The sequence below is a fragment of the Sphaerodactylus townsendi genome, linkage group LG01, assembly GCF_021028975.2.
Source record: "Sphaerodactylus townsendi isolate TG3544 linkage group LG01, MPM_Stown_v2.3, whole genome shotgun sequence".
In the NCBI taxonomy this organism is placed as follows: Eukaryota; Metazoa; Chordata; class Lepidosauria; order Squamata; family Sphaerodactylidae; genus Sphaerodactylus; species Sphaerodactylus townsendi.
Genome location: NC_059425.1, coordinates 150,269,376 through 150,292,738, shown reverse-complemented (window position 1 = coordinate 150,292,738; position 23,363 = coordinate 150,269,376). Strand labels below are relative to the sequence as shown.

The 23,363-nt window shown below is 40.4% G+C and overlaps 1 protein-coding gene across 8 annotated transcripts in view; it reads left to right on the top strand.

Annotated features, from left to right (window-relative positions):
* Positions 1-5,524: 5,524 nt before the first annotated feature.
* Positions 5,525-23,363, top strand: part of MCPH1 (microcephalin 1) — a 109,275-nt gene continuing 91,436 nt past the window's right edge. For 3 of the 8 annotated variants that reach the window (XR_007244600.1, XR_007244601.1, XM_048497491.1), the window contains exons 1-8: positions 5,525-5,635; positions 6,407-6,498; positions 8,449-8,567; positions 11,660-11,744; positions 15,769-15,883; positions 18,655-18,795; positions 19,900-20,001; positions 21,755-22,753. Coding sequence is in view for 6 of the 8 variants with exons in the window: in XM_048497491.1 (XP_048353448.1) it covers positions 5,590-5,635; positions 6,407-6,498; positions 8,449-8,567; positions 11,660-11,744; positions 15,769-15,883; positions 18,655-18,795; positions 19,900-20,001; positions 21,755-22,753 (1,699 nt within the window). In the remaining 2 variants the exon portion in view is untranslated. The remainder of the gene's footprint in view (positions 5,636-6,406; positions 6,499-8,448; positions 8,568-11,659; positions 11,745-15,768; positions 15,884-18,654; positions 18,796-19,899; positions 20,002-21,754; positions 22,754-23,363) is intronic. The other 5 variants (XM_048497519.1, XM_048497498.1, XM_048497508.1 and 2 more) reach the window with 5 other exon arrangements.

Below are 23,363 nucleotides of genomic sequence, written 5' to 3'. Positions count from 1 at the left end.
CAAAATGTGCAAAGATCTCTAAATGGCAAATGATTAGTATAATAATTAGAAGTTTGTTTCTTTTATTGCAGATGACAAAATTTAGTGCTGCAATTTGATACCCACTGTGTTGGCAGCAAATCACCATTCACTTTATTCCTGAATACAACTGAAATTCCCAGCACACTAGGGAGATAGTGGGGAGGGTGTACATTGACAACAGTATCCTGTCACTTCTGGGAATACTCAGAGGTTATGTCATGCCATTCTTATGTCATGCCATTCTAGTAGCACACCCATAATACATGTTGTGCCAGACTTACTTCCAAGTAAACATAGCTTTAAAAGGGGCTTGGACAGATTTATGGAGGAGAAGTCGATTTATGGCTACCAATCTTGATCCTCCTTGATCTGAGATTGCAAATGCTTTAACAGACTAGGTGATCGGGAGCAACAGCCGCAGAAGTCCATCGCGTTCACATCCTACATGTGAGCTCCCAAAGGCACCTGGTGGCCACTGCGAGTAGCAGAGAGCTGGACTAGATGGACTTTGGTCTGATCCAGCTGGCTTGTTCTTATGTTCTTATGTTCTTAGGAATCACTGGAAACTCTACGGTTTTACCACAGAGTTTCTAATGAATCCTAGGGATGTGACATCACTTCTGGGCTCCCCAGGACATAACATGTCCCCATAACCAACATCTTATTTTGGTTGTTATGGGTTTTCCAGGCTGTGTGGCTGTAGTCTGGTAGATCTTGTTCCTAGCATTTCACCTGCATCTGTGGCTGGAATCTTCAGCAGTGTATCACAAAGAGAAGTCTGTACTGTGTCCAGTGAGAAGCAGCAGCAGTGGCGTAGGAGGTTAAGAGCTCGTGTATCTAATCTGGAGGAACCGGGTTTGATTCCCAGCTCTGCCATCTGAGCTGTAGAGGCTAATCTGGGGAATTCAGATTAGCCTGTACACTCCCACACACGCCAGCTGGGTGACCTTGGGCTAGTCACACCTTCTCGGAGCTCTCTTAGCCCCACCTACCTCACAGGGTGTTTGTTGTGAGGGCTGGGAAGGGCAAGGAGATTGTAAGCCCCTTTGAGTCTCCTGCAGGAGAGAAACGGGGAATATAAATCCAAACTCCTCATCCTCTTCTTCTTCTTCTTCTCCTCCTCCTCCTCCTCCTCTCTGTGATACACCTCTGAAGATGTCAATCACAGATGCAGGCAAAATGTTGGAACAAGATCTACCAGACTATGGCCACACAGCCAGAAAACCCACAACAACCAGTTGAATCCAGTCATGAAAACCTTCGAAAATACAACATATTATTCGTTTGTTCATTCTTCTGCAGCCAAAAGAAGCAGTGGCAGAAAATGGATGGCAGACAAGCAGTGGTAGACAAGGAATGCACCAGTAGCTCACCCATAATACATGTTGTGCCAGACTTACTTCCAAGTAAACATACTTAGAATTGGACTGCAGGCACAGATTTCTTTGCTGGTTTTGGTTTACGTGTGTCTAACACCTTTTCATCTGGAAGCCTTTAGAAAAAGGATTAATTTTCTCCAGTTAAGGCCAAAGGCATGCCAGTTAAGGCCAAAGGCATGACTCAGGAAAGGCAGAGGAGGGTCAGCTTCATGTGAGTTTGCTTCTTAGGAGCAGAGTCATTTTAACTCGTGGGCATGATGGGCAGTTGCCCAGGAGTCCTATGAGCAAAGGGGGCCCAAGCTAATCTATGTATGTTGTGACTACGCATGCTATGTCAATAAATAAATAAATACTGAACTATAAATATTTGTTATTGGGAAATGCATATTTAGTATGTGTTTTACTGAAGATAATGAACAATATTAATATTAATTTTTATGATAACAAATGGACAGTGGCATTCACCTCTGATTTAGTGTCACAGTCACCTCTGCAACCACACATGCTTGTATGTGTATGTATCTCACACACTACATAATGAAAAGTGTATATGTTAATATCACTTCAATTCACTTGACAGTTAATAGCAATGATATTGGTTATATTTATATGTCATTGGTTATTAGAGATTGAATCTGAGATTCATTAAGAACATTTGTCGGGTAAGCATGTAGTATTCATGTAGTATTCATGTAGTTCCGGTTCTTTTCCTAGTTCTTCCAACTATTAGTAGTGGATCAATCTATATATTCAATGTGACTCTTCCAAGATAGCATACCAGTAGTTGTGGAGGATCCCTGTGGAAATTTTAGCTATGTGACTTCTTTAAGATGTTTACTAGAAACACAAGACCAGGGCTGGAGCGAGGGGGAACTGCGCCCAGGGCATGCAATCTTCCTGCGCCCCTGCCACACCCCTGCCTACCCCACCCTGGAACGACCCCACCACGCCCCTGCATAAGCTCATACCTGGTGCATCACGCATCCCCTCTCCCCCTTGGTGCTATGCCACTGCACAAGACTTAAGACCATAGGTTCTTAAGCTGTTGCTTTTCAAAGGACTGTGTATATCTCATTGAACAAGAGATCTATTACTTTGCAACACTCCTGATGTATTAGAGCAAGAGACCTCTAGTAGTCTTCTTCAGCTTTTGATAAGATATAGTTTTCAATCCCTTTGTGAGTCAGACTGAAAAGAGAAGCCTAAGAAAGACTACAATTACAAAAACCCAAATGTTGTGTTGTTTGATGCAGGAAAATAGCCAACACAAGGCAGGATTCTGAAAACGTTTAATCTTCTGCCCCTCTAACATTCCCTGTTCTAAGTTTTTCTCCATTTTTCTTTCCTCTTCTTACCCTACCCTTTTTCTTTAAATATCAGAGGGTCTACTATGCCCAGCAACAGATTGGTCACAGCTGATTTATGGTGACCTCATAGGATTTTCAAGGCAAGAGAGGAACAGAGGTGGTTTGCCTTTGCCTGCCTCTGTATAGCAACCCCAGACTTCCCTGGTGACACCCTATTTAAATACCAATCAGGACCCACCCTGCTTAGCTTTTGAGATCCAATGGCCTCAATTTAGCCTGGGCCATCTAGGTCAGGAGGGCAAAATACTATTGTCTCCCTAATGGAGACATAAAATTGGAAACAAATTTATAAACATTGACAATGAAACAAGCTACAGCTATTAACTGTAACACCAAATATTTATGGGACACCACAGTATCCCTCAAATTAAAAGACTTCTGTTTGTGTGTGTGTACGCGCACGCGCAAAGTGCCCTCAAGTCGCAGCCAATTTATGGCAATCCCACAGGGTGTTCAAGGCAAGTGATTCAGCAGAGATGGTTTGCCATTGCTTTTATGTCCAGAGCCTTCCTTGGTGATCTGCCATCCAAGTACTGACCCTGCTTAGCTTCCCAAGATCTGATGAGATCAGTACATACTATAGTACTATACCATTTTACATACCCTGTTTTTCCTAGACCTGTCTAATGAAAATTTATTTAACTCACTGCAAAAAATTACGGTGTTAACAACTCATTCACTTGCATGAAAAGGCCATGTATTTTCCATACTCCCCCCTGCTTTCTGGATAAAGTTGTTTGGCTGGAAAAGATGACAACCAGTAACTGTCAACGTGCAGTTTTAAGATGGTGGCTTGGATCCAGGCTAGGATTCCATGTGTGTAAGAAGCATTTTCCAAAATCCTGTTTCTGACCTGTCATAAGACTGAGATATGCCCCTCAGTCCAGTTCCTGTAGTATAGGGACCCCAAGGAACAGGATTTTAGGGAAGCCACAAAAAGGAGGAAGTGAAAAGGTTGTGCTCTGCAGGGCGCAGGCAGAAAATGTTGTGCCTGTGGAAACACCATTTCAGATTCAAGAAATGTAACAGAATATGTGAATTAAAGTTCCATATTCTTCTAGCTACTGGAGAGCCCACACATGGGATTTAAATAATACAGCATTCCCCACATTGCATGTTGCATTGCAGTACTGACCAAACCAGAGTTTTGTGGAAAGTCCCCCCCCAAAAAAAACTTTTGGGGAAATGGTTGAACACTTGGCTGCCATGAAGCCAGCTGTTATTGTACCTGGAGTGTTGCAAAGTAGCTTCATAGCAGTCCGATTTCATTGGAGGCTGGAACACACCTTTTCAAGAGCTGAATGGAAAGCAATTGGACAAATTTGCTTTCCAACTGCAAATGACTTTTATTTTTAGCCTGGAATTTATTTATCCCTATTGTCACTCATATTATGAGTTTCCTTTCTGGAAGAATTGTTTTGGGTCTTTCTCCCCCACACCTCAAATTGCTGTTGTTTTCTGTCATTTTGACTCTTAAGGGAATAAGGTGTATTTTTGCAGCGTGACCCGACAGTGGTGAGGCTATGACACTATCCTATTATCAGCCTTCGAGTACTCAGAAATAAACCTGCTGCTGAGTCAAATCCTGAAGGAACGGAAGCTCGTAATATTATAAGACAGTGAGGGAGCATAAAATTGGAAATACCAAATCATCACTAGCAGTATAAATACCTTGTTTTTCTTCAGGCCTTGCCATAGAAAGAATAAGCTACAATCCAGCTGCATTTTATAAAGCAAACAATGCCCTACTTAACAGATTGCACTATCTTTAAATCTATTACATTACATCTAACAATACATTATATGTAAAATTATATCAGAATGTTCTGAAGACACATGACACTGTTGCACTGCTGGAATTAGGGGTGCCCTATGACTGCTAGTAAATCATCAGGAACTCTTCAGGGTGAGCCTTGCCTATTACAACTGCACATGCAAATAATAAATTGTGCTGCCAGAAAACATTCAGAAATACTAGAGCTTACTTAATCTTTAAAAAAAACAGTATTAAATAAAATGCTTTAATCATCCTCAGAATCCCAATGTTCTGTAGCTTATAATACAAAAAGAGGAAAGTGCCCATCTCCCATTGGTTTTTGTGATTTTTCTGGGTTTTTATAAAGCAGGGAACTCTTTTAGCTGTACGCAATGCTCTAAAGAAGAAATATAAGGCACAAAGTAGCGTACTACCCTGCCGGCAGTCCCCATATGCACACCCTTGCGTCAAAATTAAACGGATTAAACGCCTCTAGAGGGGAGTCTACATTTCTTTTAAACCCAAAACGAAATGTTGGAGCGCCATCTGCTGTGGAAAGATTCAGAAAGGCTGGAAATGATCTTCGCGACTTGGAAGTGTCCAGCTTCTGCAAATGTGCCAGCGCTTTCTCTGCCATTTCTTTCTCCTTGCAAAAGCCTTTTTTTTCGGGTGGGGAGGCGGGCGGGGGTGCAAAATATACTGAACACGCGCACAAAGCCCAAGCTGTCAATGTATTAAGTTTATTTAAGGAGCACACACAACCCAAACTGCCAATGTATTAATTTTATTCGAGGAGTAATCAATGTGATCAGTGACCCTGATTCCCCACAGCTTTTCATCTGCGCTGCTGTGCGGTGCTTCTTTCATTATTCTGCGTAAATTCGAACCGACTCTGGTTCTCGAGCCCAACAGACGGTCAGCAGCCCTCCTCTATGGTCTCGCTGGGAGAGAGCGGACAAAGGAAGCGGAAGTGGGAGGAAGAGGTTAAAAGGCTCGTGCCTTTCTGAAACAGGAAGTCATTTCAAAGGGCGGCGCGTTTGAATTTTGGCTCCTTTGTGACTTTGCTATGGAAAGCAGCAACGGGCGGCCTTGTGCCCGGCTCATTTTATCAGGTACTAACTCAGGATTGGCATCTTTCAGAAGCCTAATTGCGGATCGGGGAGGAGAGTGCTCATTGCCTTCGAGGTCCGCGCGTGGATAGTTTCAAAGTACATCCTATTAAAGCGAACGGGATTTTGCACCTAGGGTTGTAGCCTCCGCTAGTTTTTACTCACTGCCTCTATTGGCCAGTAAGCTTAATTTTAAGGATGTTCACCAGAACTGAAAGCATGTCTACTCAAAAGTAACAGCTGGGGTTAGCTCCCAAGTAAGCGCATAGGATTGCAGCTTGAATTCTAACTGTGTGTTTCTATATATTTTTACTCAAAAGGAACTCCCAGGTTATGTAGTGGCGCTTACTTCCAGGTAAATTTACTTAGAAATGCAACCAAAGTCAATTGGGGCTTGGGGAAGCATCATATTAGGCCTCATTTACATATGCAAGAAAATTAGTTGAATGATCAGTCACATGTTGAAATGCTCTCCTAGATAGGAAGGTTTTGTTCCTGTCACTTTTCCAACATGATCACAATTATGCCAGCAGTAGCTCTTCCTGGCATAAGTAAGCCCTATCTAGAGTTTGCCAGTGTAAAAACCAATTAGAACTGTGGGATGGTTGGCAGTTATAAAAATAATATTTTTGAAAAGTGAATAATAGATGTTCTTAAATTGTGAGCTAACCACATGTTTTCTTCTGTAAACTGAGGGCTTGCAGCTAAGAGTGGCAATCCAAAGCAAATGTTGTCTCTGTAGCTTGCATCTCTCTCTCCTTTTTCACTTTCTAGGTGTTGTGGCATATGTTGATGTGTGGTCATCTAATAGAACAGAAAACTACTCCAAAGGTTTTATCCAACAACTGCTCGATATGGGAGCAAAAGTAAGTCTTTTTGAAGGAAGTGGAATTATTTCTTATTTATATGAATCTGTGGCTTACTTGCAATAGGTTTCCTTTTTGTATTCAAGAGTTCTTGCAAGATCAATATTACAATATAAGCACGTGTAACCTCTCGTATTTATCCCCAATAGTAGATAGAGAAAGTATATTAATTGCAAATAATAATTCTTATAAATAATAATCTATGAATAAGTCCTCATTTCATTTCACTGCCTGTTTGGTATCCAAAGATCTGTTCTATTTGTGGATCAACAGTCTGTCATTCATTACGTCTGGAGGCAGTATGTGAAGATGAGCAGACATGTGCTTTGCATTGAGTCTAACAACCTTAGCAGCAAAAACGCAGGCCACATGACTAAAGTGAGGTGAAAGCTATAATTGAAATGGAGCTAGGAAACTGGCAATCTGCCTGAACAGCAGAGCTATTCAGACTGGATAGGGACAGCCTAGAGTTAATTTACATAGCCCTGTCTGAACATTTGGAGGCATGGCCTAACGAGCCTGGATGACTTCGCCCCACTGATGAGAAGATGTCTTTGCTTTAGGGGGCAGTGGGAGATGGGCCCTACCCCTTTGAGGGACCATAACATTGGATTCCCTGAATCAAAGTTCACCAAACCTGGATGCTTTTACCAGGAGGGTCTCCTGAAGCCACCCTGAAAGTTTGGTGCCTCCACCTTGAAAAATGTGCACCCTGCTTACACACACCCAGAAATGACCCATTGGCTACAATGGAGTCACATCAGATCAAAGAATCTGCCAGGATCTTCAGCATCTGTCCATAGTGGGAAAATGTCCCACCGTGGACTTAAACGGGGCTTGCTGTTATGCCCAGCTCACTCTATGCTGGAGATTTTATTGGGGGCTCTGGGTAGGGGCACCAAATTTCCTGCAGGGCTACTGGTTAGTCCCTGAAAGGAACCAGCCAATTTGGCTGAAGTTTGGATGGTTGGGGACTCATTCTGTGGGTACCAGGTTCTCCTTCAGTTGAGAGCCCATAGCATTGGCCTCTCCCAAACAAACATCACTGAAGTTGGCTGGTTCCTTTCAGGAGACTCACCAGCAGCCCTGCAGGAAATTTAGTGCTCCTGGCACAGAGCAAGACACTAACCAGAGCCCTCCCCCACAATACAATCTCCAGCACAGAGCCAGCTGGGCATAACAGCAAGCCCCACCCCACACCTCCCACTGTTTCAAATGGAGGGGGGAAGTGACATTTTTCCTTCCAGGAGAACAGCAAAGGCAGGCTCTCCCTTCTATACCCACATCCTCTACCTTTTAAAACAAAGCCACTCTACAACAAAACCTAGTGAAGATGAACTAAGCACACCACAGCACCATGACAACTCAGATGCAGTCCAGCAGCATGGCCACAGCAGATCAAGACATGGGTACTTTTGCCAGCCCCGACTCCCACCGAAACACCACAGCACAATTTAACTGCTTGCAAACCCAGAACCTTCATTCTTATTTTAACCCGCTGATATCCTATTAAGTAGGATATTCAAGGCTTAGAGTGCTGATTTAAACGAACAACTCTAATTGCTCCTATCAAGCCTTTTCACAATTAGACTCTAGTTTAATCTAAAATTTTGAAAATTGTGGCTCACCTCAAATGTGCAGTCAAGTTAGTTAACTTTAAAGGGAATCCAAGGTGGCTAGCCACTATTGAAGTCTCTCTTTATAGCAGAAACCCCCAAATCCAGAATACTGAATATCTATTCATGATTCAACATTTTGAGCTATTTGGATTGGCTTTAATCAGCCCCGCTTGTATTCAGGGCTGACAAAAGCCGGAAAATTACAAATATAGCTTTTTCAGTACTTTTTTAAAAATTTGGATGTAACAAATCACCAAGCCTAGTTGTTTCTCTCTGTTCAGCAAAAAAGTTTCTAGGTAAATTATACAGTATTTCTTCTGGCATTTTATAGGTTTCCAAGACTTTCAGCAAACAAGTGACTCATGTAGTCTTTAAAGAGGGACACTGGTCTACATGGAATAAAGCACAGAAGACTGGGATTAAACTAGTTTCGGTACTTTGGGTAGAAAAGTAAGTATGGTTATATGGTAGAAGCTTGTGACAAGAGACATAGTGAAGGAATCATGTCAAGTGATGTCATAATCCTAGCAAGGCTGTGGAAATTGTGAATGTGTGTCTGGAGGCAGTTTTGAGATGAATGAAGGCTAACAAACAAAAACTGAATCTTGAGAAAATGAAGCTACTACAAAAGCCATGTGTATGCTGAAAATAAGCCAACAATAATTTAAATCGGTGGGATGCTGTGTGGTTTCCGGGCTGTATGGCCGTGTTCTAGCAGCATTCTCTCCTGATGTTTCTCCTATATCTGTGGCTGGCATCTCTGATTTAAATGATTTAAATAAACTGAAAATGAGAAGCTGTATTTTTTTTTCTGTTTTGCCGCAGTGAACAGTTTTGTAGTTTGGGATCCAGGCCTTCTGTTGGATAAATAGCTGGTGCAGGGTGACACCCTGTTGCCAGAGCAGCCACAGTATTAGCATTCCTCTGGTGCAGAAACTGTGCTAGGGGGTGTTCCTGGGGTGGCTTTGGTCAGTTTCCTGACCATGTTTAGCCCAGAAGCGTCCCCATTTGTTGATGTGGACTTACGTTGGCAAAATCAGCTCCGCAGCCCATTCTGGTGCATAGGCCACTTTGACGGGGGAAAGTGTAGCATCGCTTTCCGCTTGCTGGCCATGATTCAAAAACCCTCTTAGGAGGTTGTGCAGTTGCACTGTGGCTATGATGTCCCTGACCACAGCACTTCCCCCCCCCCCCCGCCCTCAGAATTGCATTGTCCAACTTTCCTCCCTCAGCCACTTCACCACATCCTCAAGGCATTCACCTGGGACCTTCACAGCTGATTCTGGAGGTTTAGATGATGGTAAAGCTACGTGTCAACCACAGCCACTCTGAAGCTCCTGATGAGCTCAGCCAAAGTTAAAGCACATTGGGAACAAAAAGAACCCACTGGGGAACTCACGTGTATCAGGTCCCCACTAGCTGATTCTGTTTTTCCTGCCAGAAACAAAAGAACAAAACCAGTGGTGGGGGCTGTCTTTTTTATCCCAGATATTTATCCAAGGCAGAACTGCTGTTCAGTCCTGAAGCCAGACTAAAGCATGCTGAAGGGATTTGCTGGGTCATGGTCATAGTCTTAGTTTTCTGATTGACTGTGAATAAAGAATTTTACAAAGAATCCTAGTTAGTCATTATAGCCTGTCAGATATCTTTAAGTTTTACCAAAAAGAAAGTAAACAACAGCTGACTTGTAATACTAATTCAAAGTAGCTGTTCCTGTTACAAAAACCTATAGTGTTAATACTGTGTATTTTTAAACACACAAAAAGTCCAGCTAGTAACTTCATCTTACCATATTATTCATTTTAATTGGATTAGTGGAATGTCTCAGATGTTATGTATAATCCTTTGACTATACGACACTAGGTGTCAGTAGAATCACATTACTGAACTGTATTAATTTCTTATTGCACTGTCTTGGTTTTTTATGTACAAAAAATTGTAAAGCGGTGCTTTTCAGCTTTCAGCCTGGGGTGGGTGCTTTCTCATGTTAACTCTTCTGCTAAAACCAGTGAATGGTTTTGAATGGAATTTTTTTTTCAATTTAAATAAATAATAATAGCAACATTTAGATAATGTTATCAAAAGAAAGCAAATATGCTGTGTACAAGTTTGGACACGTACAAGCACTGAAGTTTGTTTCATGCTTCTTATTCCACACTGAGTCTATTCGAAATGATGGATTTGCTTCATAACAGACTTGATACCTATAGCTTCTGTCTTCATTTAAGTGCTAATAAATAGATGAATACTGTATGTGTTGGAGTGGAAAAATACATTATTGGAAAACTTTCTAGAAAATTTACCACCCACATGAGGAAATGCTGAATTGCTACTATGGACCCAGGGTTTTCTTTTTTAAATTAACCCCCCCCCCTTTCCTGGCACAAGGCCAGGCTCAGGGTGACTAATAAGTAAGTCTGTTCCAAACAAAAGTATTCAAAACATGTACAACAATATCAAGAAATATCAAGTAAAAAAAGAAAGAAATATCATTAATAATTCTATAAACTTGTTAAAACTACTCCACTTAGGTGAGGTTTATTGGACTTAATAAAATTAAATCCTATACCTATTTTCTCCCGTTATATTTTTCTTCATTCAGGACTCAAGTTTTAAAATCTTGATTCAATTATCTCCTTTTTTTAGACAGAAAATTATACCTAACTTGGCTAAAGTCAGATGTGTTTTTGTAAAAATATTTGTACTGGCTATTTTATTTATTAAGCAGTATGTACACTGAAGTGGGAAAGTATTTTTCTTCCATATTTTTATTTTCAGCTATATTGTGCGGGCCGCTTCAACCTATCACAGTATACAGCCGCTTCAGCCTATCACAGTATACATCTTTTCAGATTTGTCCTAGTTCATTCAAGCAGATAAGGCAATGACTTAGAGGATTGGCATGCTTCTGGGCAGGGAAGCTACAGCCATGCATTTTAGCAAGAGGTTGCTGTAGGCAGTTGGATGACTCTCTGCTTTGAGTTCTCAGGACTGAGAAAATGAACCAGAAAAATATCAGATTTTGGAATGGGTTGGTCCCCTATACTGAAATTCCAGTGCATTCACAGTTTCAGATAAAGGAATAGAAGGCCTTCATTTCTCAGAATGTAACACAAAGTAGTTGACCTGACTGACATTTAAATCATGCCAGAAATGCTTTGTCTTGGACTCTGGCTGCCAGTAAAACTAAAGCATTTGACCCTTGCCCTTTGAGATTCTCTGTTCCTTTCCTATCTAGTGTCCAGATTATTAGCTGTTTTACAGTTTGGTGCTCTCTGTTCCTTTAAGTGTTTATAAATAGAAATTGTAACATTTTTAGTATCACTTTACAAGCAAATGAGTGGTTTATTTGATGATTGCCATAGTTTTCTGCACTAGTTATGCTTCTTTGGATGTATTAGATGGAATAGATGCCAACTAGATTTCACATAGCTTCTAGTCTGTCAGAATTATGTTTAATTATTAAAGTGAAAAACCATTTAGTGGTGTTACTGTCAGATCTGCAAATGACATTTGTGAATAACTTTATTTCCTTTGTTCAGGTGCCGAGAAGTTAGAGCATGTGTTGATGAATCGTTGTATCCTGCAATAAATACTAATGAAGGTTTGCCTCAACAAATTAGAAAAGTGTGTGTATATACAATAATTTTTAATCAAAATTGGTTTTGATGCATGTTCTTCCTTTGTAAGTTGTATCAATTTTGTGAATGCTTGAAATTGTCTGGAGGTCAGTCTAGGTCTCAGTAGTTTGGGAAGCTTGGAGCTCAAGGACACATTGACTTGCTGTTTGAAATGATTCCCTGATTTAAATTTGAAAAAGAGATTATCTGCCAGAACTTCATATATATTTTTCCATGCCTACCTGGCAATTTTGACATCACCCGTCCCCCCAGTCGCTGTTTACAGCAACTCATAATAAGCGGAAACCTACAAGGATTTATGGGAGGCATCTTATTTCCCCCTGCCCCACTATTTCCTATTTCCTGAAAAAAACCCATAGATTTCCCCCTTTTTTTGCTTACTTCTTTCTTTAGGTTGTCAGCTCCAAGTTAGGACATTTCTAGAGATTGGGGAATGGTCTTAGAAGACGAGGTTTGTGAAGGGAAGTTACCTCAATAGGATATAATGCCATAGAATCCGCCCTCCACAGCAGCTATTTTCTCAGCTTCCAGTAGGGGAATTATAGGCCCCTTCCGCACATGCAAAATAATGTGTTTCCAAACCACTTTCACAACTGTTTGCAAGTGGATTTTGCTATTTTGCACAGCTTCAAAGAGCACTGAAAGCAGTTTAAAAGTCCATTATTCTGCATGTGCGGAATGAGCCATACTGTGCTGAAGCTTCTGCAAACTGCAGAGGAACATCTTGGCTGGAATGCCAGCTGGAAGACATAATTCCAATTGAGTAAATCACTCCAGATTAAAGAGAAATCTGAAGATAACCTACATTGCTTCAAGAGGATCTCCTGAAGGAAACCATTAAAGCGGAGGCTGTTCTTCACTCTAGTCAAGATCCAGGAAGCAGGGATTAGATTGATTGCTCTTGCTATGATTAAGATGCCATTGGACACGAAGCACAACCAGCCCTCATTTCTTAACTTCTGAAGGATAATTAATCTTACAGATAAAAAGAGGTTTGGACTGTGTCAAATAAAAACAACTTAATGATGAGATACTCCTTTTCTCTGGTAAACTACAAAAATGGAATGGAATTTTAAAAGAATACCTAATAAATTTGGCAAACCATGGATTCAAGGAAGGAAGAACATAATTGTTGTTTTCCTGCTTGTATATGTAAAAAAGGAAGAAAGAAGTTGTTATATTTGTAGTCTTTTTATTTTTGATGAAAATGCTTTTGGAAGAAAAGGTCCTGTGGCTGGGTTGGGAAGGGGAGGGGGGGGGGGTTGATTGCTGGAATTGGACGTAGTGACATTGGCATCTTTACCTGCAGTTTGGAGCCTGGGCGTGATCTTGGATGCTTCTTTCTCCATGAAGGCCCAAGTGGCACAGATAGCCAGAAAGGTTTCTACCATCTTCACCAGGCAAAGCAGCTGGCCTGCTACTTGTCTTCTCCTCACCTAGCCACAGTGATCCACGCAATAGTAATTCACTGTATGCTGGGCTTTCCTTGAGGTTGCTCCAGAAATTGCAACTGGTCCAGAATGCAGTAGCAAGGGTCCTTAAAGGGCCCCCTGTAAGATCACACATCTCTCCCGTGCTTAACCAGCTGCACTGGTTGCCAGTTGATTTCTGGATTAAGTTCAAGGTTTTGGTATTAACCTTTAAAGCCCTGAGCTGTCTGGGCCCCTTGTATCTCTGGGGACCGCATCTCCCAATACTACCCCCGGAGGGTGTTAATCTTCTGGAAGCAACTTCCTGGAAGTCCCCAGCCCAAGAGATGTCCAACTAGCTGCAACCAGGGTATCTGGCTAGCCTCAACTGTTTTCAGCCCTGGTTCCAACCTGGTGAAACTCTTTGCCATCTGAGATCAGGACCCTGCAAGATGTGATACAGTTCCACAGGGCCTACAAGGTTGAGGCAACTCAATCCAGCATGCAGGATTGTTCCCCCCACCTCCCTTCTCAAGACCTGCAGGCCATGGAAAGTGTGGTGTGGGAGGAGGAGAGCTCAATCCTGAATCATTCTTTTTTTTATTTTAGAGGGCATGTCTTCGAAGCTTCACAGACCTGACAGAATCAGCATGGATCCTCATATCAGTTCTGTGAAGCTTCGAAAACACATCCTCTAAAATAAAAAAGGGGGAACTATATGTTGCCTTGCTGCTATGCCTGCCAGCAGCAGCTGTCTAGAGCCCAATGTATTTGCCACAGTGGGCTTTACTGCTAGTATGGATATAATTATTCTGAAAGAATTTCCTATTAAATTTTGTGCAAGAGAAAAGAATACATCTTCTTAATTGAGAAATTAAAACAAAACGTTTGTTTCATTGGGAAAAATTGTTAAGATGTATATTTTACTTTCAAACAACACAGATTCAGACTATGATCCAAAGGAGAATTTGTGAAAAATAGAAAAATGAGTTTTATGAAACAGAGACATGGGAAAATTTAAAATAGGATGATCAAGAATGAAAGCCGCTACAACAAGAAAAAGAACAGGAAGGAACTAAATGTGATGACACGGATGAGAGGATCAGGGGTATAAAAATTAAGAAAGTGACCTATAAACTTTGAGCCTTTGTAGATGTTCTGGTGTTGGTGTCGTAAAATCCCTTTAAAGGAGTTGGAGTTTTAATGTCTCTAAACTGAAAGAATTTGGCGAATTAGTGCGTTTCAAAATTAACAGAAAACAAAGCTTTTAACAAAAATATGAAATTACAAGATCAAATAGAACTGATGAGGAAAACAAGTTTTAAAGTTGAGAAAGGTGAAGTATTTGGGTATAATGTTAACAAATATAAACTACGTTCTTTCAAAATAATTGTATCAAAACATGGAATGAAGTTAAAAATATTTGTTGAGGTGAACATGTTACTGGGGAGAATTTCTGTGATTCAGATCATTCTGTGATTCAGAAAATTTTACTCAAAATGTTATTTTTGTTTCAAACAATACCTTTGTTAGTACATTATACTCCATTTCAAAATGGCAGAAGGATGTATCAAATTTTGTTTTGCAAGTGAAAAAAACTCAGATTAAATATGAAATATTACAGGATGCAAAAGAAAAAGGAGTACTAGGTTTACCTGATCTGAAATTATATCTTTCTGCCTATTGTTAGGTTTAATTGAAAAAAATGGGTTCTGTTGAGAAATAGAAAATTGTGGGAATTAGAGGGGCATGGTATGAGATTCAGAGTGGCATGCCTATTTATGATATGACAAAGTTAAAGTCAATAAGGATTTTAAAAACCAATATGTGCAATGTGGCAATCTGAAAATATGGAACAAATATAAGATTGTGTCAGATTGTGCCTGCTTTCACCAATTTGTATGTGATATTTCTATGAAGGAAAAGGTTTTGGGGGGGCGGGGGGAAGTGAGCTGTAAACATAAGTAAATCTTTCTTTGGCTGTTCTTTCTGATGAGCCTTTAACTAGGGTTTTTCCTAATTCTGTTTTGCAAGGTCTTGCACATTCTATCACTAATTTTAGGTATATTTGACAGAAAAGAAAGGTTTGGGTTAGTTGTGGAACTACAGTATTCTTGCTAGAAATCAAACTTGGTGAATTACTGCAGCATTCCTAGGGTGCAAAGAGGATTTTAAAAATAGCTTTATAAATCTCATCATTTGGAAATCGAAACATAAACAGAGAGGAGTTATTCAAGACACATACAAATGCCTGGGCATATGGACCAATCAGTATGTCGTAAGAAGCAAATCTTGCAAAAACCCAGTGGGAAGACCCACTTTGAAATAGGATCTTTCCTGTACCTTCAGTGCAATTAGAGCAACACATAGTATGATGGGTTTGTGTTAAAAAAATGTGCTATAGCCTTATGCTAAAGTTTATCAAGTCCTGCTCCAGAAGATAATTTAAGATCTGAATTCTGCAAAACTGAAAACTCACGACTGATCTATAAGCTTTTCAAGAAGGTAGATGATAAATAATCTCAGTGGGATTTCCTCATTTGTAGGATTTCTGTTTTAATTTTTTTAGGGATATTAACTCATATCCTCTTTGTTTTGAAGCATAAATGCATGCAACCCAGAGACTTTGTTGAAAAAACTCCAGAAAATGATCGGAGATTGCAAAAAAAGCTGAGGACTATGGCTAAAGATTTAGAGGTACAGAAAGCAACCACAGGCAAGTATACGATCTTAAGAACTACCTGGTTGCACATGATGCTACCTGACCCTGACAGTTATCTTCAGGTGCCTTTGTTATCAAGTGTCTCTGCTTCAGGTGCTTCTGTTATCTGAAACTAGATAACTGGGAAAGGGACTTTTGATCATGGTACCAATGATTGGAGAATTTTATAATGTTTTGTGGATTTAGTCTGTTAAGTATGTAATAGTTACCTGTGTTCCTAATAGCAACATGTGATTCTCCATATGCAAATACCTAAATCTGTGGATCAGGACCACACAGTTTTTAAACAGACTTTTCTGCAAACTTGGGGAACTTTCCAAGTTTGCAAAAAAACTGAAATGTTTAAATTTCTTCCAAACGGAAATTTAAAAACATTAAGAGCATTTACAAGTGCACAGACAATACATTTACTTTGCTTCTGCAGCAGAGCCCAGTGACAGCTGCGGTGAAGCCCTAGAGTCCATCCACAGCGGTGGCAGACACTGGGAGCAGCTTTGGGCCTGGCTGAGATAGCAGCACATGCTAGGAGCCACTCTGAGCCCAACCTCAGTGGTAGCACATGCTAGGTGCTGTTCTGGGCCCAGTTGTAGTAGCAGATTTCATGAGCTGCTACAGGCCCAGTTGCTATGGCAGTGCATGTCAGGAGCTATCCTGACTAAGAGCAACACCCAGGTACCACCATGGCCAGACTCCAAGATAATAGGTGATCCTGGAATTACACCAGGTCAACAGTGTGGGTGGAGGGGAGATAGGATCCCCCTTTGCAAATGTTGTAGTCTCCCCTTGTGCTGTAATAAAAACCATGAAGCAGAAACAGAGATTCTCTAATAGCATTTACCTGTGTACTATATCTAGAATGAACCTATTGCATTGCTAAGGTATACTTCTGATTAGGAGTTAAATGATCTGGTATAGGAAAGCTAATTCCTAGGGTTTCTTCAGTGCACACCTATTTCTGAATCAGGTCAGACCATGGTTATCCAGAACAAATGGGTTTCCCTTAATCTTCACAGTCAGGACAGCAATGACTCTCTTAAGATTCAGTTGGGCTGTAAGTTCCTTTTCTGGTTCTACATTTGGTCAACTAATATGAGCAGTACTGCCTTTCTAACATCATAAAGCATTCTAACACAAGACACAACCTTTCAAATCGGGTAAAAAAGCATAAAACACCTGTGTTCAAGGTTCATAGACAATCCTAACCAATAAAACACTAAGGAATCGAATGTTGCTACAACAAACCCTATACCAATAGGGGGACAGGACTCAATGAGTCCTGCTCCCTCGTTGGTGAGCAATATTCCACCCCCCCCGAAACCCTTCCCCCCTCTCCCCCACCTTCACTAGCCAGTGTGGGTTGCAGAACAGCTGCTTCGTGGGCCTGGCAAAGCCCTCTGCCTCCTCCCATTCCCAAACAGCCAGGCTGAGCCCATGGAACAGCTGCTCTGCTGCCCTGCTGCCCAGCAAAGTCCTCCCACCTCCTCCCAACCCCAAACAACCAGATCAGACCTGGTAAACTCCTCCCTTGTCCTCCCCACCCCAAACATTCAGACTGGGCCCAGGACACCCCTCCCACCCCAACCATTAACATTCTACCTCCCTCCACACTAAGCCACACCTTCCAAACCTGCCCCAAGCCTCACCTTCTAACATTCCCCTATCTCTATCCTCGCCTTACCACCTTTTCCCCACCCCAAGCCTCACCTTGCCACCTTCCCCCACTCTAATACTAACCTTTCAACCCTTCCCACCCAATTTCTCACCTTCCAACCCTCCCCCACCCAAGTCTTACCTTTCCACCCTCCCCAAGCCTCACCTTGCCATCCTCCCCCACCAGAACCCTCACCTTTCCAACATCCCCCCACTGTAATTATACTAATTACAATTTAGTAGAAGGCATTCTGTTCCCCCACCCCAATCTGCCACCCCAAGCCTCACCTTGCTGCCTTCCCCTCCCCTCTAACCCAAAGCGTTCCTCTCTACCCTCCCCCATCCTAACCTCTTACCCCAAGTCACACCTCCCCAATCTCTCCCAAGCCACAGACCCAGAACCAGGAAAGTAGCAGGTGTTGTGCCATGACTGGCGGGGGGCACTGTAGCCCCTGTAAGCCCACTTCAGAAGAGATGCTTCCATCCTTTGCTAGGGCCCATTGCATCTCCCCCACAATGAGCTTTGCTGCTAGTAAAGTATAATTACATTCATATATTTTGATATAGTTTAAAAGTTTGTGAAAGCTCAGTTAAAAATCTGTTGCATGTTTTCAATTTTATGTTTCTATAAACATAGCTTATGTAAATATATAAACAATGATTTATCATTACAGGAATGAGCACATCCTTGGGCTTGCCCCCTTCCTCTCCTATTCTCTTGTCCATAGCTGAGAAAAGAATAACTTCAGCTTTCTCAGCAAGCCATCGTTTGTTGATGTGTCTGACTATGATTTGTTCCCCTCATAGCAGGATTGCACTGATGTGGAACCCTGTTTTGGAGGGAAGACACTGTCATTTGGTTTACTTCTGAAGTGATTAATTCCTGAGCCACATGTGAGGGAAAGAGGGAAAGGAGGCTGTATGTTGCCCTATTTGGGGGGTTTGTTCCTGAATTGTCAAATCACAGTTTATCATTAATTATGAACTTTACCAATAGATATGGCAGGGGCATTTTTATATAAAAGGTTTCACAATGCTGCTTTTTTCCCCCTAGTTGTTGCTTGCTATTGAAATACAGAATTCTCCTAATAATTTGCCTATTAAAACTTTTTTAGAGGTGGATATACCAGTTTTATTGTTTGAAGATGATGGTTCGCTATTTTATAGCCCAACAAGTAAAATTCAGTACGAAAGCAGTTCAATGGAAAAAAGAATAATGGATATGAAGGAGAGGAGAGAAAATCTTTCTCCTACTGGTAAGATGATCAGTAACTTCTTATTGTTGAAGTTTCTGGTGATTGTCTGCAGCCCTTCTACAACTATTTTATCTGGTTTATTGTGCACAAAGGTTCAGTTTTTTAGAAGCTGTCAGTATTTTCATACACAGTATATATATTATAGAGTTCTGGATATCATCACAGACTCCATAATGTCTGGATAACTGCCATAATTTTCCCCCTGTATTTGACTGTGCTTAATAACTACTTTCCTCAGCCTTGTCTAGTTATGTTGTGTTAAAATTCTTGAGTTGAGTCTTTCACCGATATGTTCTTTCACTCATGGAAATGATATATTCTTCCTCTGTCATATCACTGATTCATTTTTCTTTATATTAATTACAGTTTAGTAAAATAAGGATCCTGAAATACTTGATTTGAGCTTATTACAATCTTGATCAGTTTGCTCTTATTCTAAGCTGGTTTGAGTTGAGTCCGTAAATCAGTAATTTAAGTATGTTTTGAGGTGAGAGTTTGTCCCCAAAGTACTTACCACCCTCTATAGCTGGGTTTCTTTGGTAGATGCATAAAAGTTCAAGGGGGGAGGGGGGGTTGAGTGAAGAATTGTGCTAGATGGGATTGGGCCTAGAGGCCCCTTCTAGCTATTTGCATTCCTTTTAATATACCTGGGTATCTGACAATGATGTAAAATGTTTGTATCTGGCATCATCTTCTATATTGTTAAGCTATTCCATATTTTATGTTTTGGGTGGCCCTGAACTTTTAGGCTATTGTGTGGAATAGATCTGAAATAAGAGGATTAATTTATAACCCTCATATGAGTTATTAGCATCACCTCGAGGCAGTCATCTTGCTATGTAGGTCTACTTGTCTATCACAGCCTGAGTGAGTTTGGCAAAACAGTATGAAGAGCAGTGGCTAAACTTGATTTAAACAAGCTGTTATTTCATCAAGCAAACATTCTGAGTTGAAATCCACCAGCTTTTCCATTGGTAGAAACTAAAAATCTATCAAGTGAATGTCTATGTATCAGATGTGTAACTAGTAGTTAATAGTATTCAATCTTGGACTAAGATAGATTTTGTATTTACATTCTTAAAACTTCATTTGTTCTGAAAACAGTATTTTTAGCTTCACAGATGTCTCAGGTATCTGGTTCCAGTTCTGTTCAAGCAACGCAAGAACCAGTTATTGTTTCTGCAAGTTCAACTTGGGTGTTATCAGGTAAAAAAGAAATACATCTTTTACAAGAAAAGTGTTCAATTTACATAGCAACACTCCAGTTTAAGCTGATTAATTTCAGTGTACTTAGACAGGAGTAATTCTGTTTAGGATTGCACTGTGAATGTATTTAACCTAGTGACTGGTGTATTTATTTCTGCTTGCATTAGTGGAAGAGGGGAAAAGATGCAATTTTACTTGATTTTGCATTCATTACTATTTCTAATTCTCAACATCACAAAATCTGTGAATACTTAGATCTGGAGACTGGAGCCATGAACAGACTAGACAGATCTTGTTACCTGAAACTGCCTGTATTTGCAGAAAAAAATTGAAATCTTTAAAAAAATGAGACAGTTAACTCGCCCACCTCCCCCCCCCCCCCCATAATAGTAGCCATACCTACATCTTTAAGAATAGAGAACACAGTGGGCATTATGGGTCTTTGCTAGGCAGCCACAACAATATTAATAGCCTTCAACCCTTGGTTTCTAGCTGTAAAGACCGGAGCAGAGGACTTTCCAGTAAAATTATGACATTTTGTTTATATGATTGTAAATATTAAATGCCAAACAAGATAACAAAAATATTCATTATTTGAAAGAGAGGTGCAACGTGCTACAGCCTTTGTCATCTCAGCACATGCCTTAATTTTTGCCATCTGAGTAGTAAGGAAAAAAAGTTAAATTAGTCAACAAATTTTATAGGGAACAAGTCGGAATGTATTGTGTGGGCAGAAACAATGTCATGTTATAACAATGTGAACTGCCACCATATTTGGATATCAAGTTAAACTTTGTAACACTGAAACCAGTGAACTCCTGAAAAGTATATTATCAAGCATTATACCATACTGCTGGCAAAATTATTCACATTTAAACAATGATTTTTGCATCAGAAAATCTGGGAAAAGGTTCCAAGGAAAAACTCTGGGTGTTCCCAAATGTTTGCTTTTAATTTAAAGGCAGCGCTAGCTGGCTAGCAGATGCATCAGCTTTTCAACACATACGGCTGTGAAAGAGCAATCACTCACATTCTTAAACATAATGGTATGAAATCCCCTATATGCAAATGAGAAGCCTTGTACCTTTGGCAACCAATTCTTCTGTTACTTTCCCTTTCACAAGCTGAAAGTAATGAGTGCGCATGCCCAAGTCCTACTGAAATATATTTTGCTTAACTGTTTGCATAAGCTCTATTTTAAATGATGCATAACTGAACTGGACAGATCATAACCTAAATGTTGGGTCCAATGAATTTTATTTGTAGAATTAATTTTTCCTGACTCCATCTCATTCTATCCAAAAATTGGCTCCTTGGGGTCTGGAAAGTCGTTGGAAACAATGAGTGGGCTGCAGTAGGAAAGAAGTTAGCAAATAATGTTCCCCCTACCGAGTTACTGAATAGAAGTGCCTTTCCACTTGGTGGAAGAGAGGCTTTGGATCCAACCTTCTGTTTTCAGGTGTACCAAGTTCCCATGTTTAGAATGTACACTTAATCTTAGAAGTTTTTAAATCCATTTCAAATAAAGCTAAATTTCTCCTGTACTGGTAATGGTTACGTGTAACAAATATGTCTCTCTCGCCGTATGTACAGTGCATTAACAATTTCTAAAACAACAATTTAGGTAGAAAAATTATCTTCGTGTTTAATCATGTAAAATTGGATAAATACTGTATTTTGTTTTGTTAGTTCATGTTAATTTATTTGAACCATTGTTAAGATTGGTGCTGTTTCTGCTTTTAATATGTTGTAGAAGAAGAGAGTGGTGGCTCTTTAAACTCCAGCTTCACTAACCTCTGGGGAAACTCTGAACACAAGGGTCTTTGGAAGGACTCTTCTAAATCTTCACTGGAAGTTTTAAATACTCCTGTTTCTTCAGCTGCTTTAGGTGGCTCCCCATTCCTCACAGATGACTGGAACCATGCAAGTCCAAAACAGCCTAGGGACAAACATTTACAAAAAAGGCGGATTCGGCCAAAAACTTTGGAAAGGGATTTCCTTAACAAAAGAGCTGAATCTGAAATGCCCACTCCAGAAAAACACGATGATAGGAACGATCATCTTCCTCATAAAAAAAAGTTGGACTGCAGACGATCTTCAGAAAAAGTGATCCAGGTGGAAATTGCTGAAAGTTCCAATGACCACTCACATTCAGAAACGGATGCTGAATACTTCACTGATTTCGCTTCAACAAATCTTACGTTTTCCCCGTTGAAAAGTAACTGTGTCTTTGGTAGCAAACAGACACCTAAAAGGAGATCAAGAATTAAACTGAACACTTCAGCGTTATGCAGGCGAGATTCTGAGAATGACTTTTTGAAAGCAGTGCTCACTCCGAATAAATCTACCAAAGATCAGGGTTCTTCTTATGAAGATTACTTTTCAGAATCTAATTTAAATAGAGGTAAAGTTAGTCTTCCTTTATCAAGCCTGCAGAAATTGCAGAGTTCCAGTGAAAGAGTTTACAAATGTAGCCCTTCACAAAGTGAGCAAGGGGCCATGCTGCAAAAATCCAGTACAAATGAGAAATCTGTGAGCAGAAAGAGGAAGAAAGTGGCTGAGAATAATGAGAATGTTGCTGGAAGTAGCTACATACAGTCTGTATTTCCTAACAGTAAAGAGAGTGCAACTTTAAACTGCATGTTAGAGGGTGAAAAAGTGAACACTGCAGAAAGCCCAGAATATTTTCTGAATCTTGATGTTCAACAAAAGATGCACATCACTGTTGCAAATAGATGCCATCTTACAACTGGTAAGTTGCTGCCACAGTGTGGACAACTAGAGAGATCAGTGGATCAGGAAAATTCCCTGTAGAGGAAGCCAGAGCAAGTGCTCCCTGGTTGACAATTTGCAAGGCAAATTGGAATAAACAAACACCTTAGAATGGGAACATTTTAAAATTTCATACTATATGTTGATATTGTGAACAAATCACATAGTCCCTAAGTAACAGGTTTTTTACATTCTAAATATGGATTTCAGGTCTATTCTTCCAATCCAAAATCAGATGTACTTTTAAATTGATTAGTAATCTTGTGGGCTGGTGAATTCCCAGTACTATATCCTTTGAAAATCACAATCCTGTAAATGTACAGGTGAAGAAATGCAATTTACAGAAGTAAAGAGTGAAGAAATGCAATTTACAGAAGTATTTCTGGTGCAGGGTTCTGGCTTTGTGGTGTTGGGTGTAAGTGACTTGAAACCCTGTGCCTTTTTCAGAATTATTAAATATGGAAACCTCTAATCTGGGTGTGTCTTAAAAATTCTTGGCAAATAATGCTGATTTGCTTAAACTTTGCTTAGAAGACCATTAGAGGATATGTAGATTCTACTGATCCGGACCGCTCTGAAGTAAGTGTATG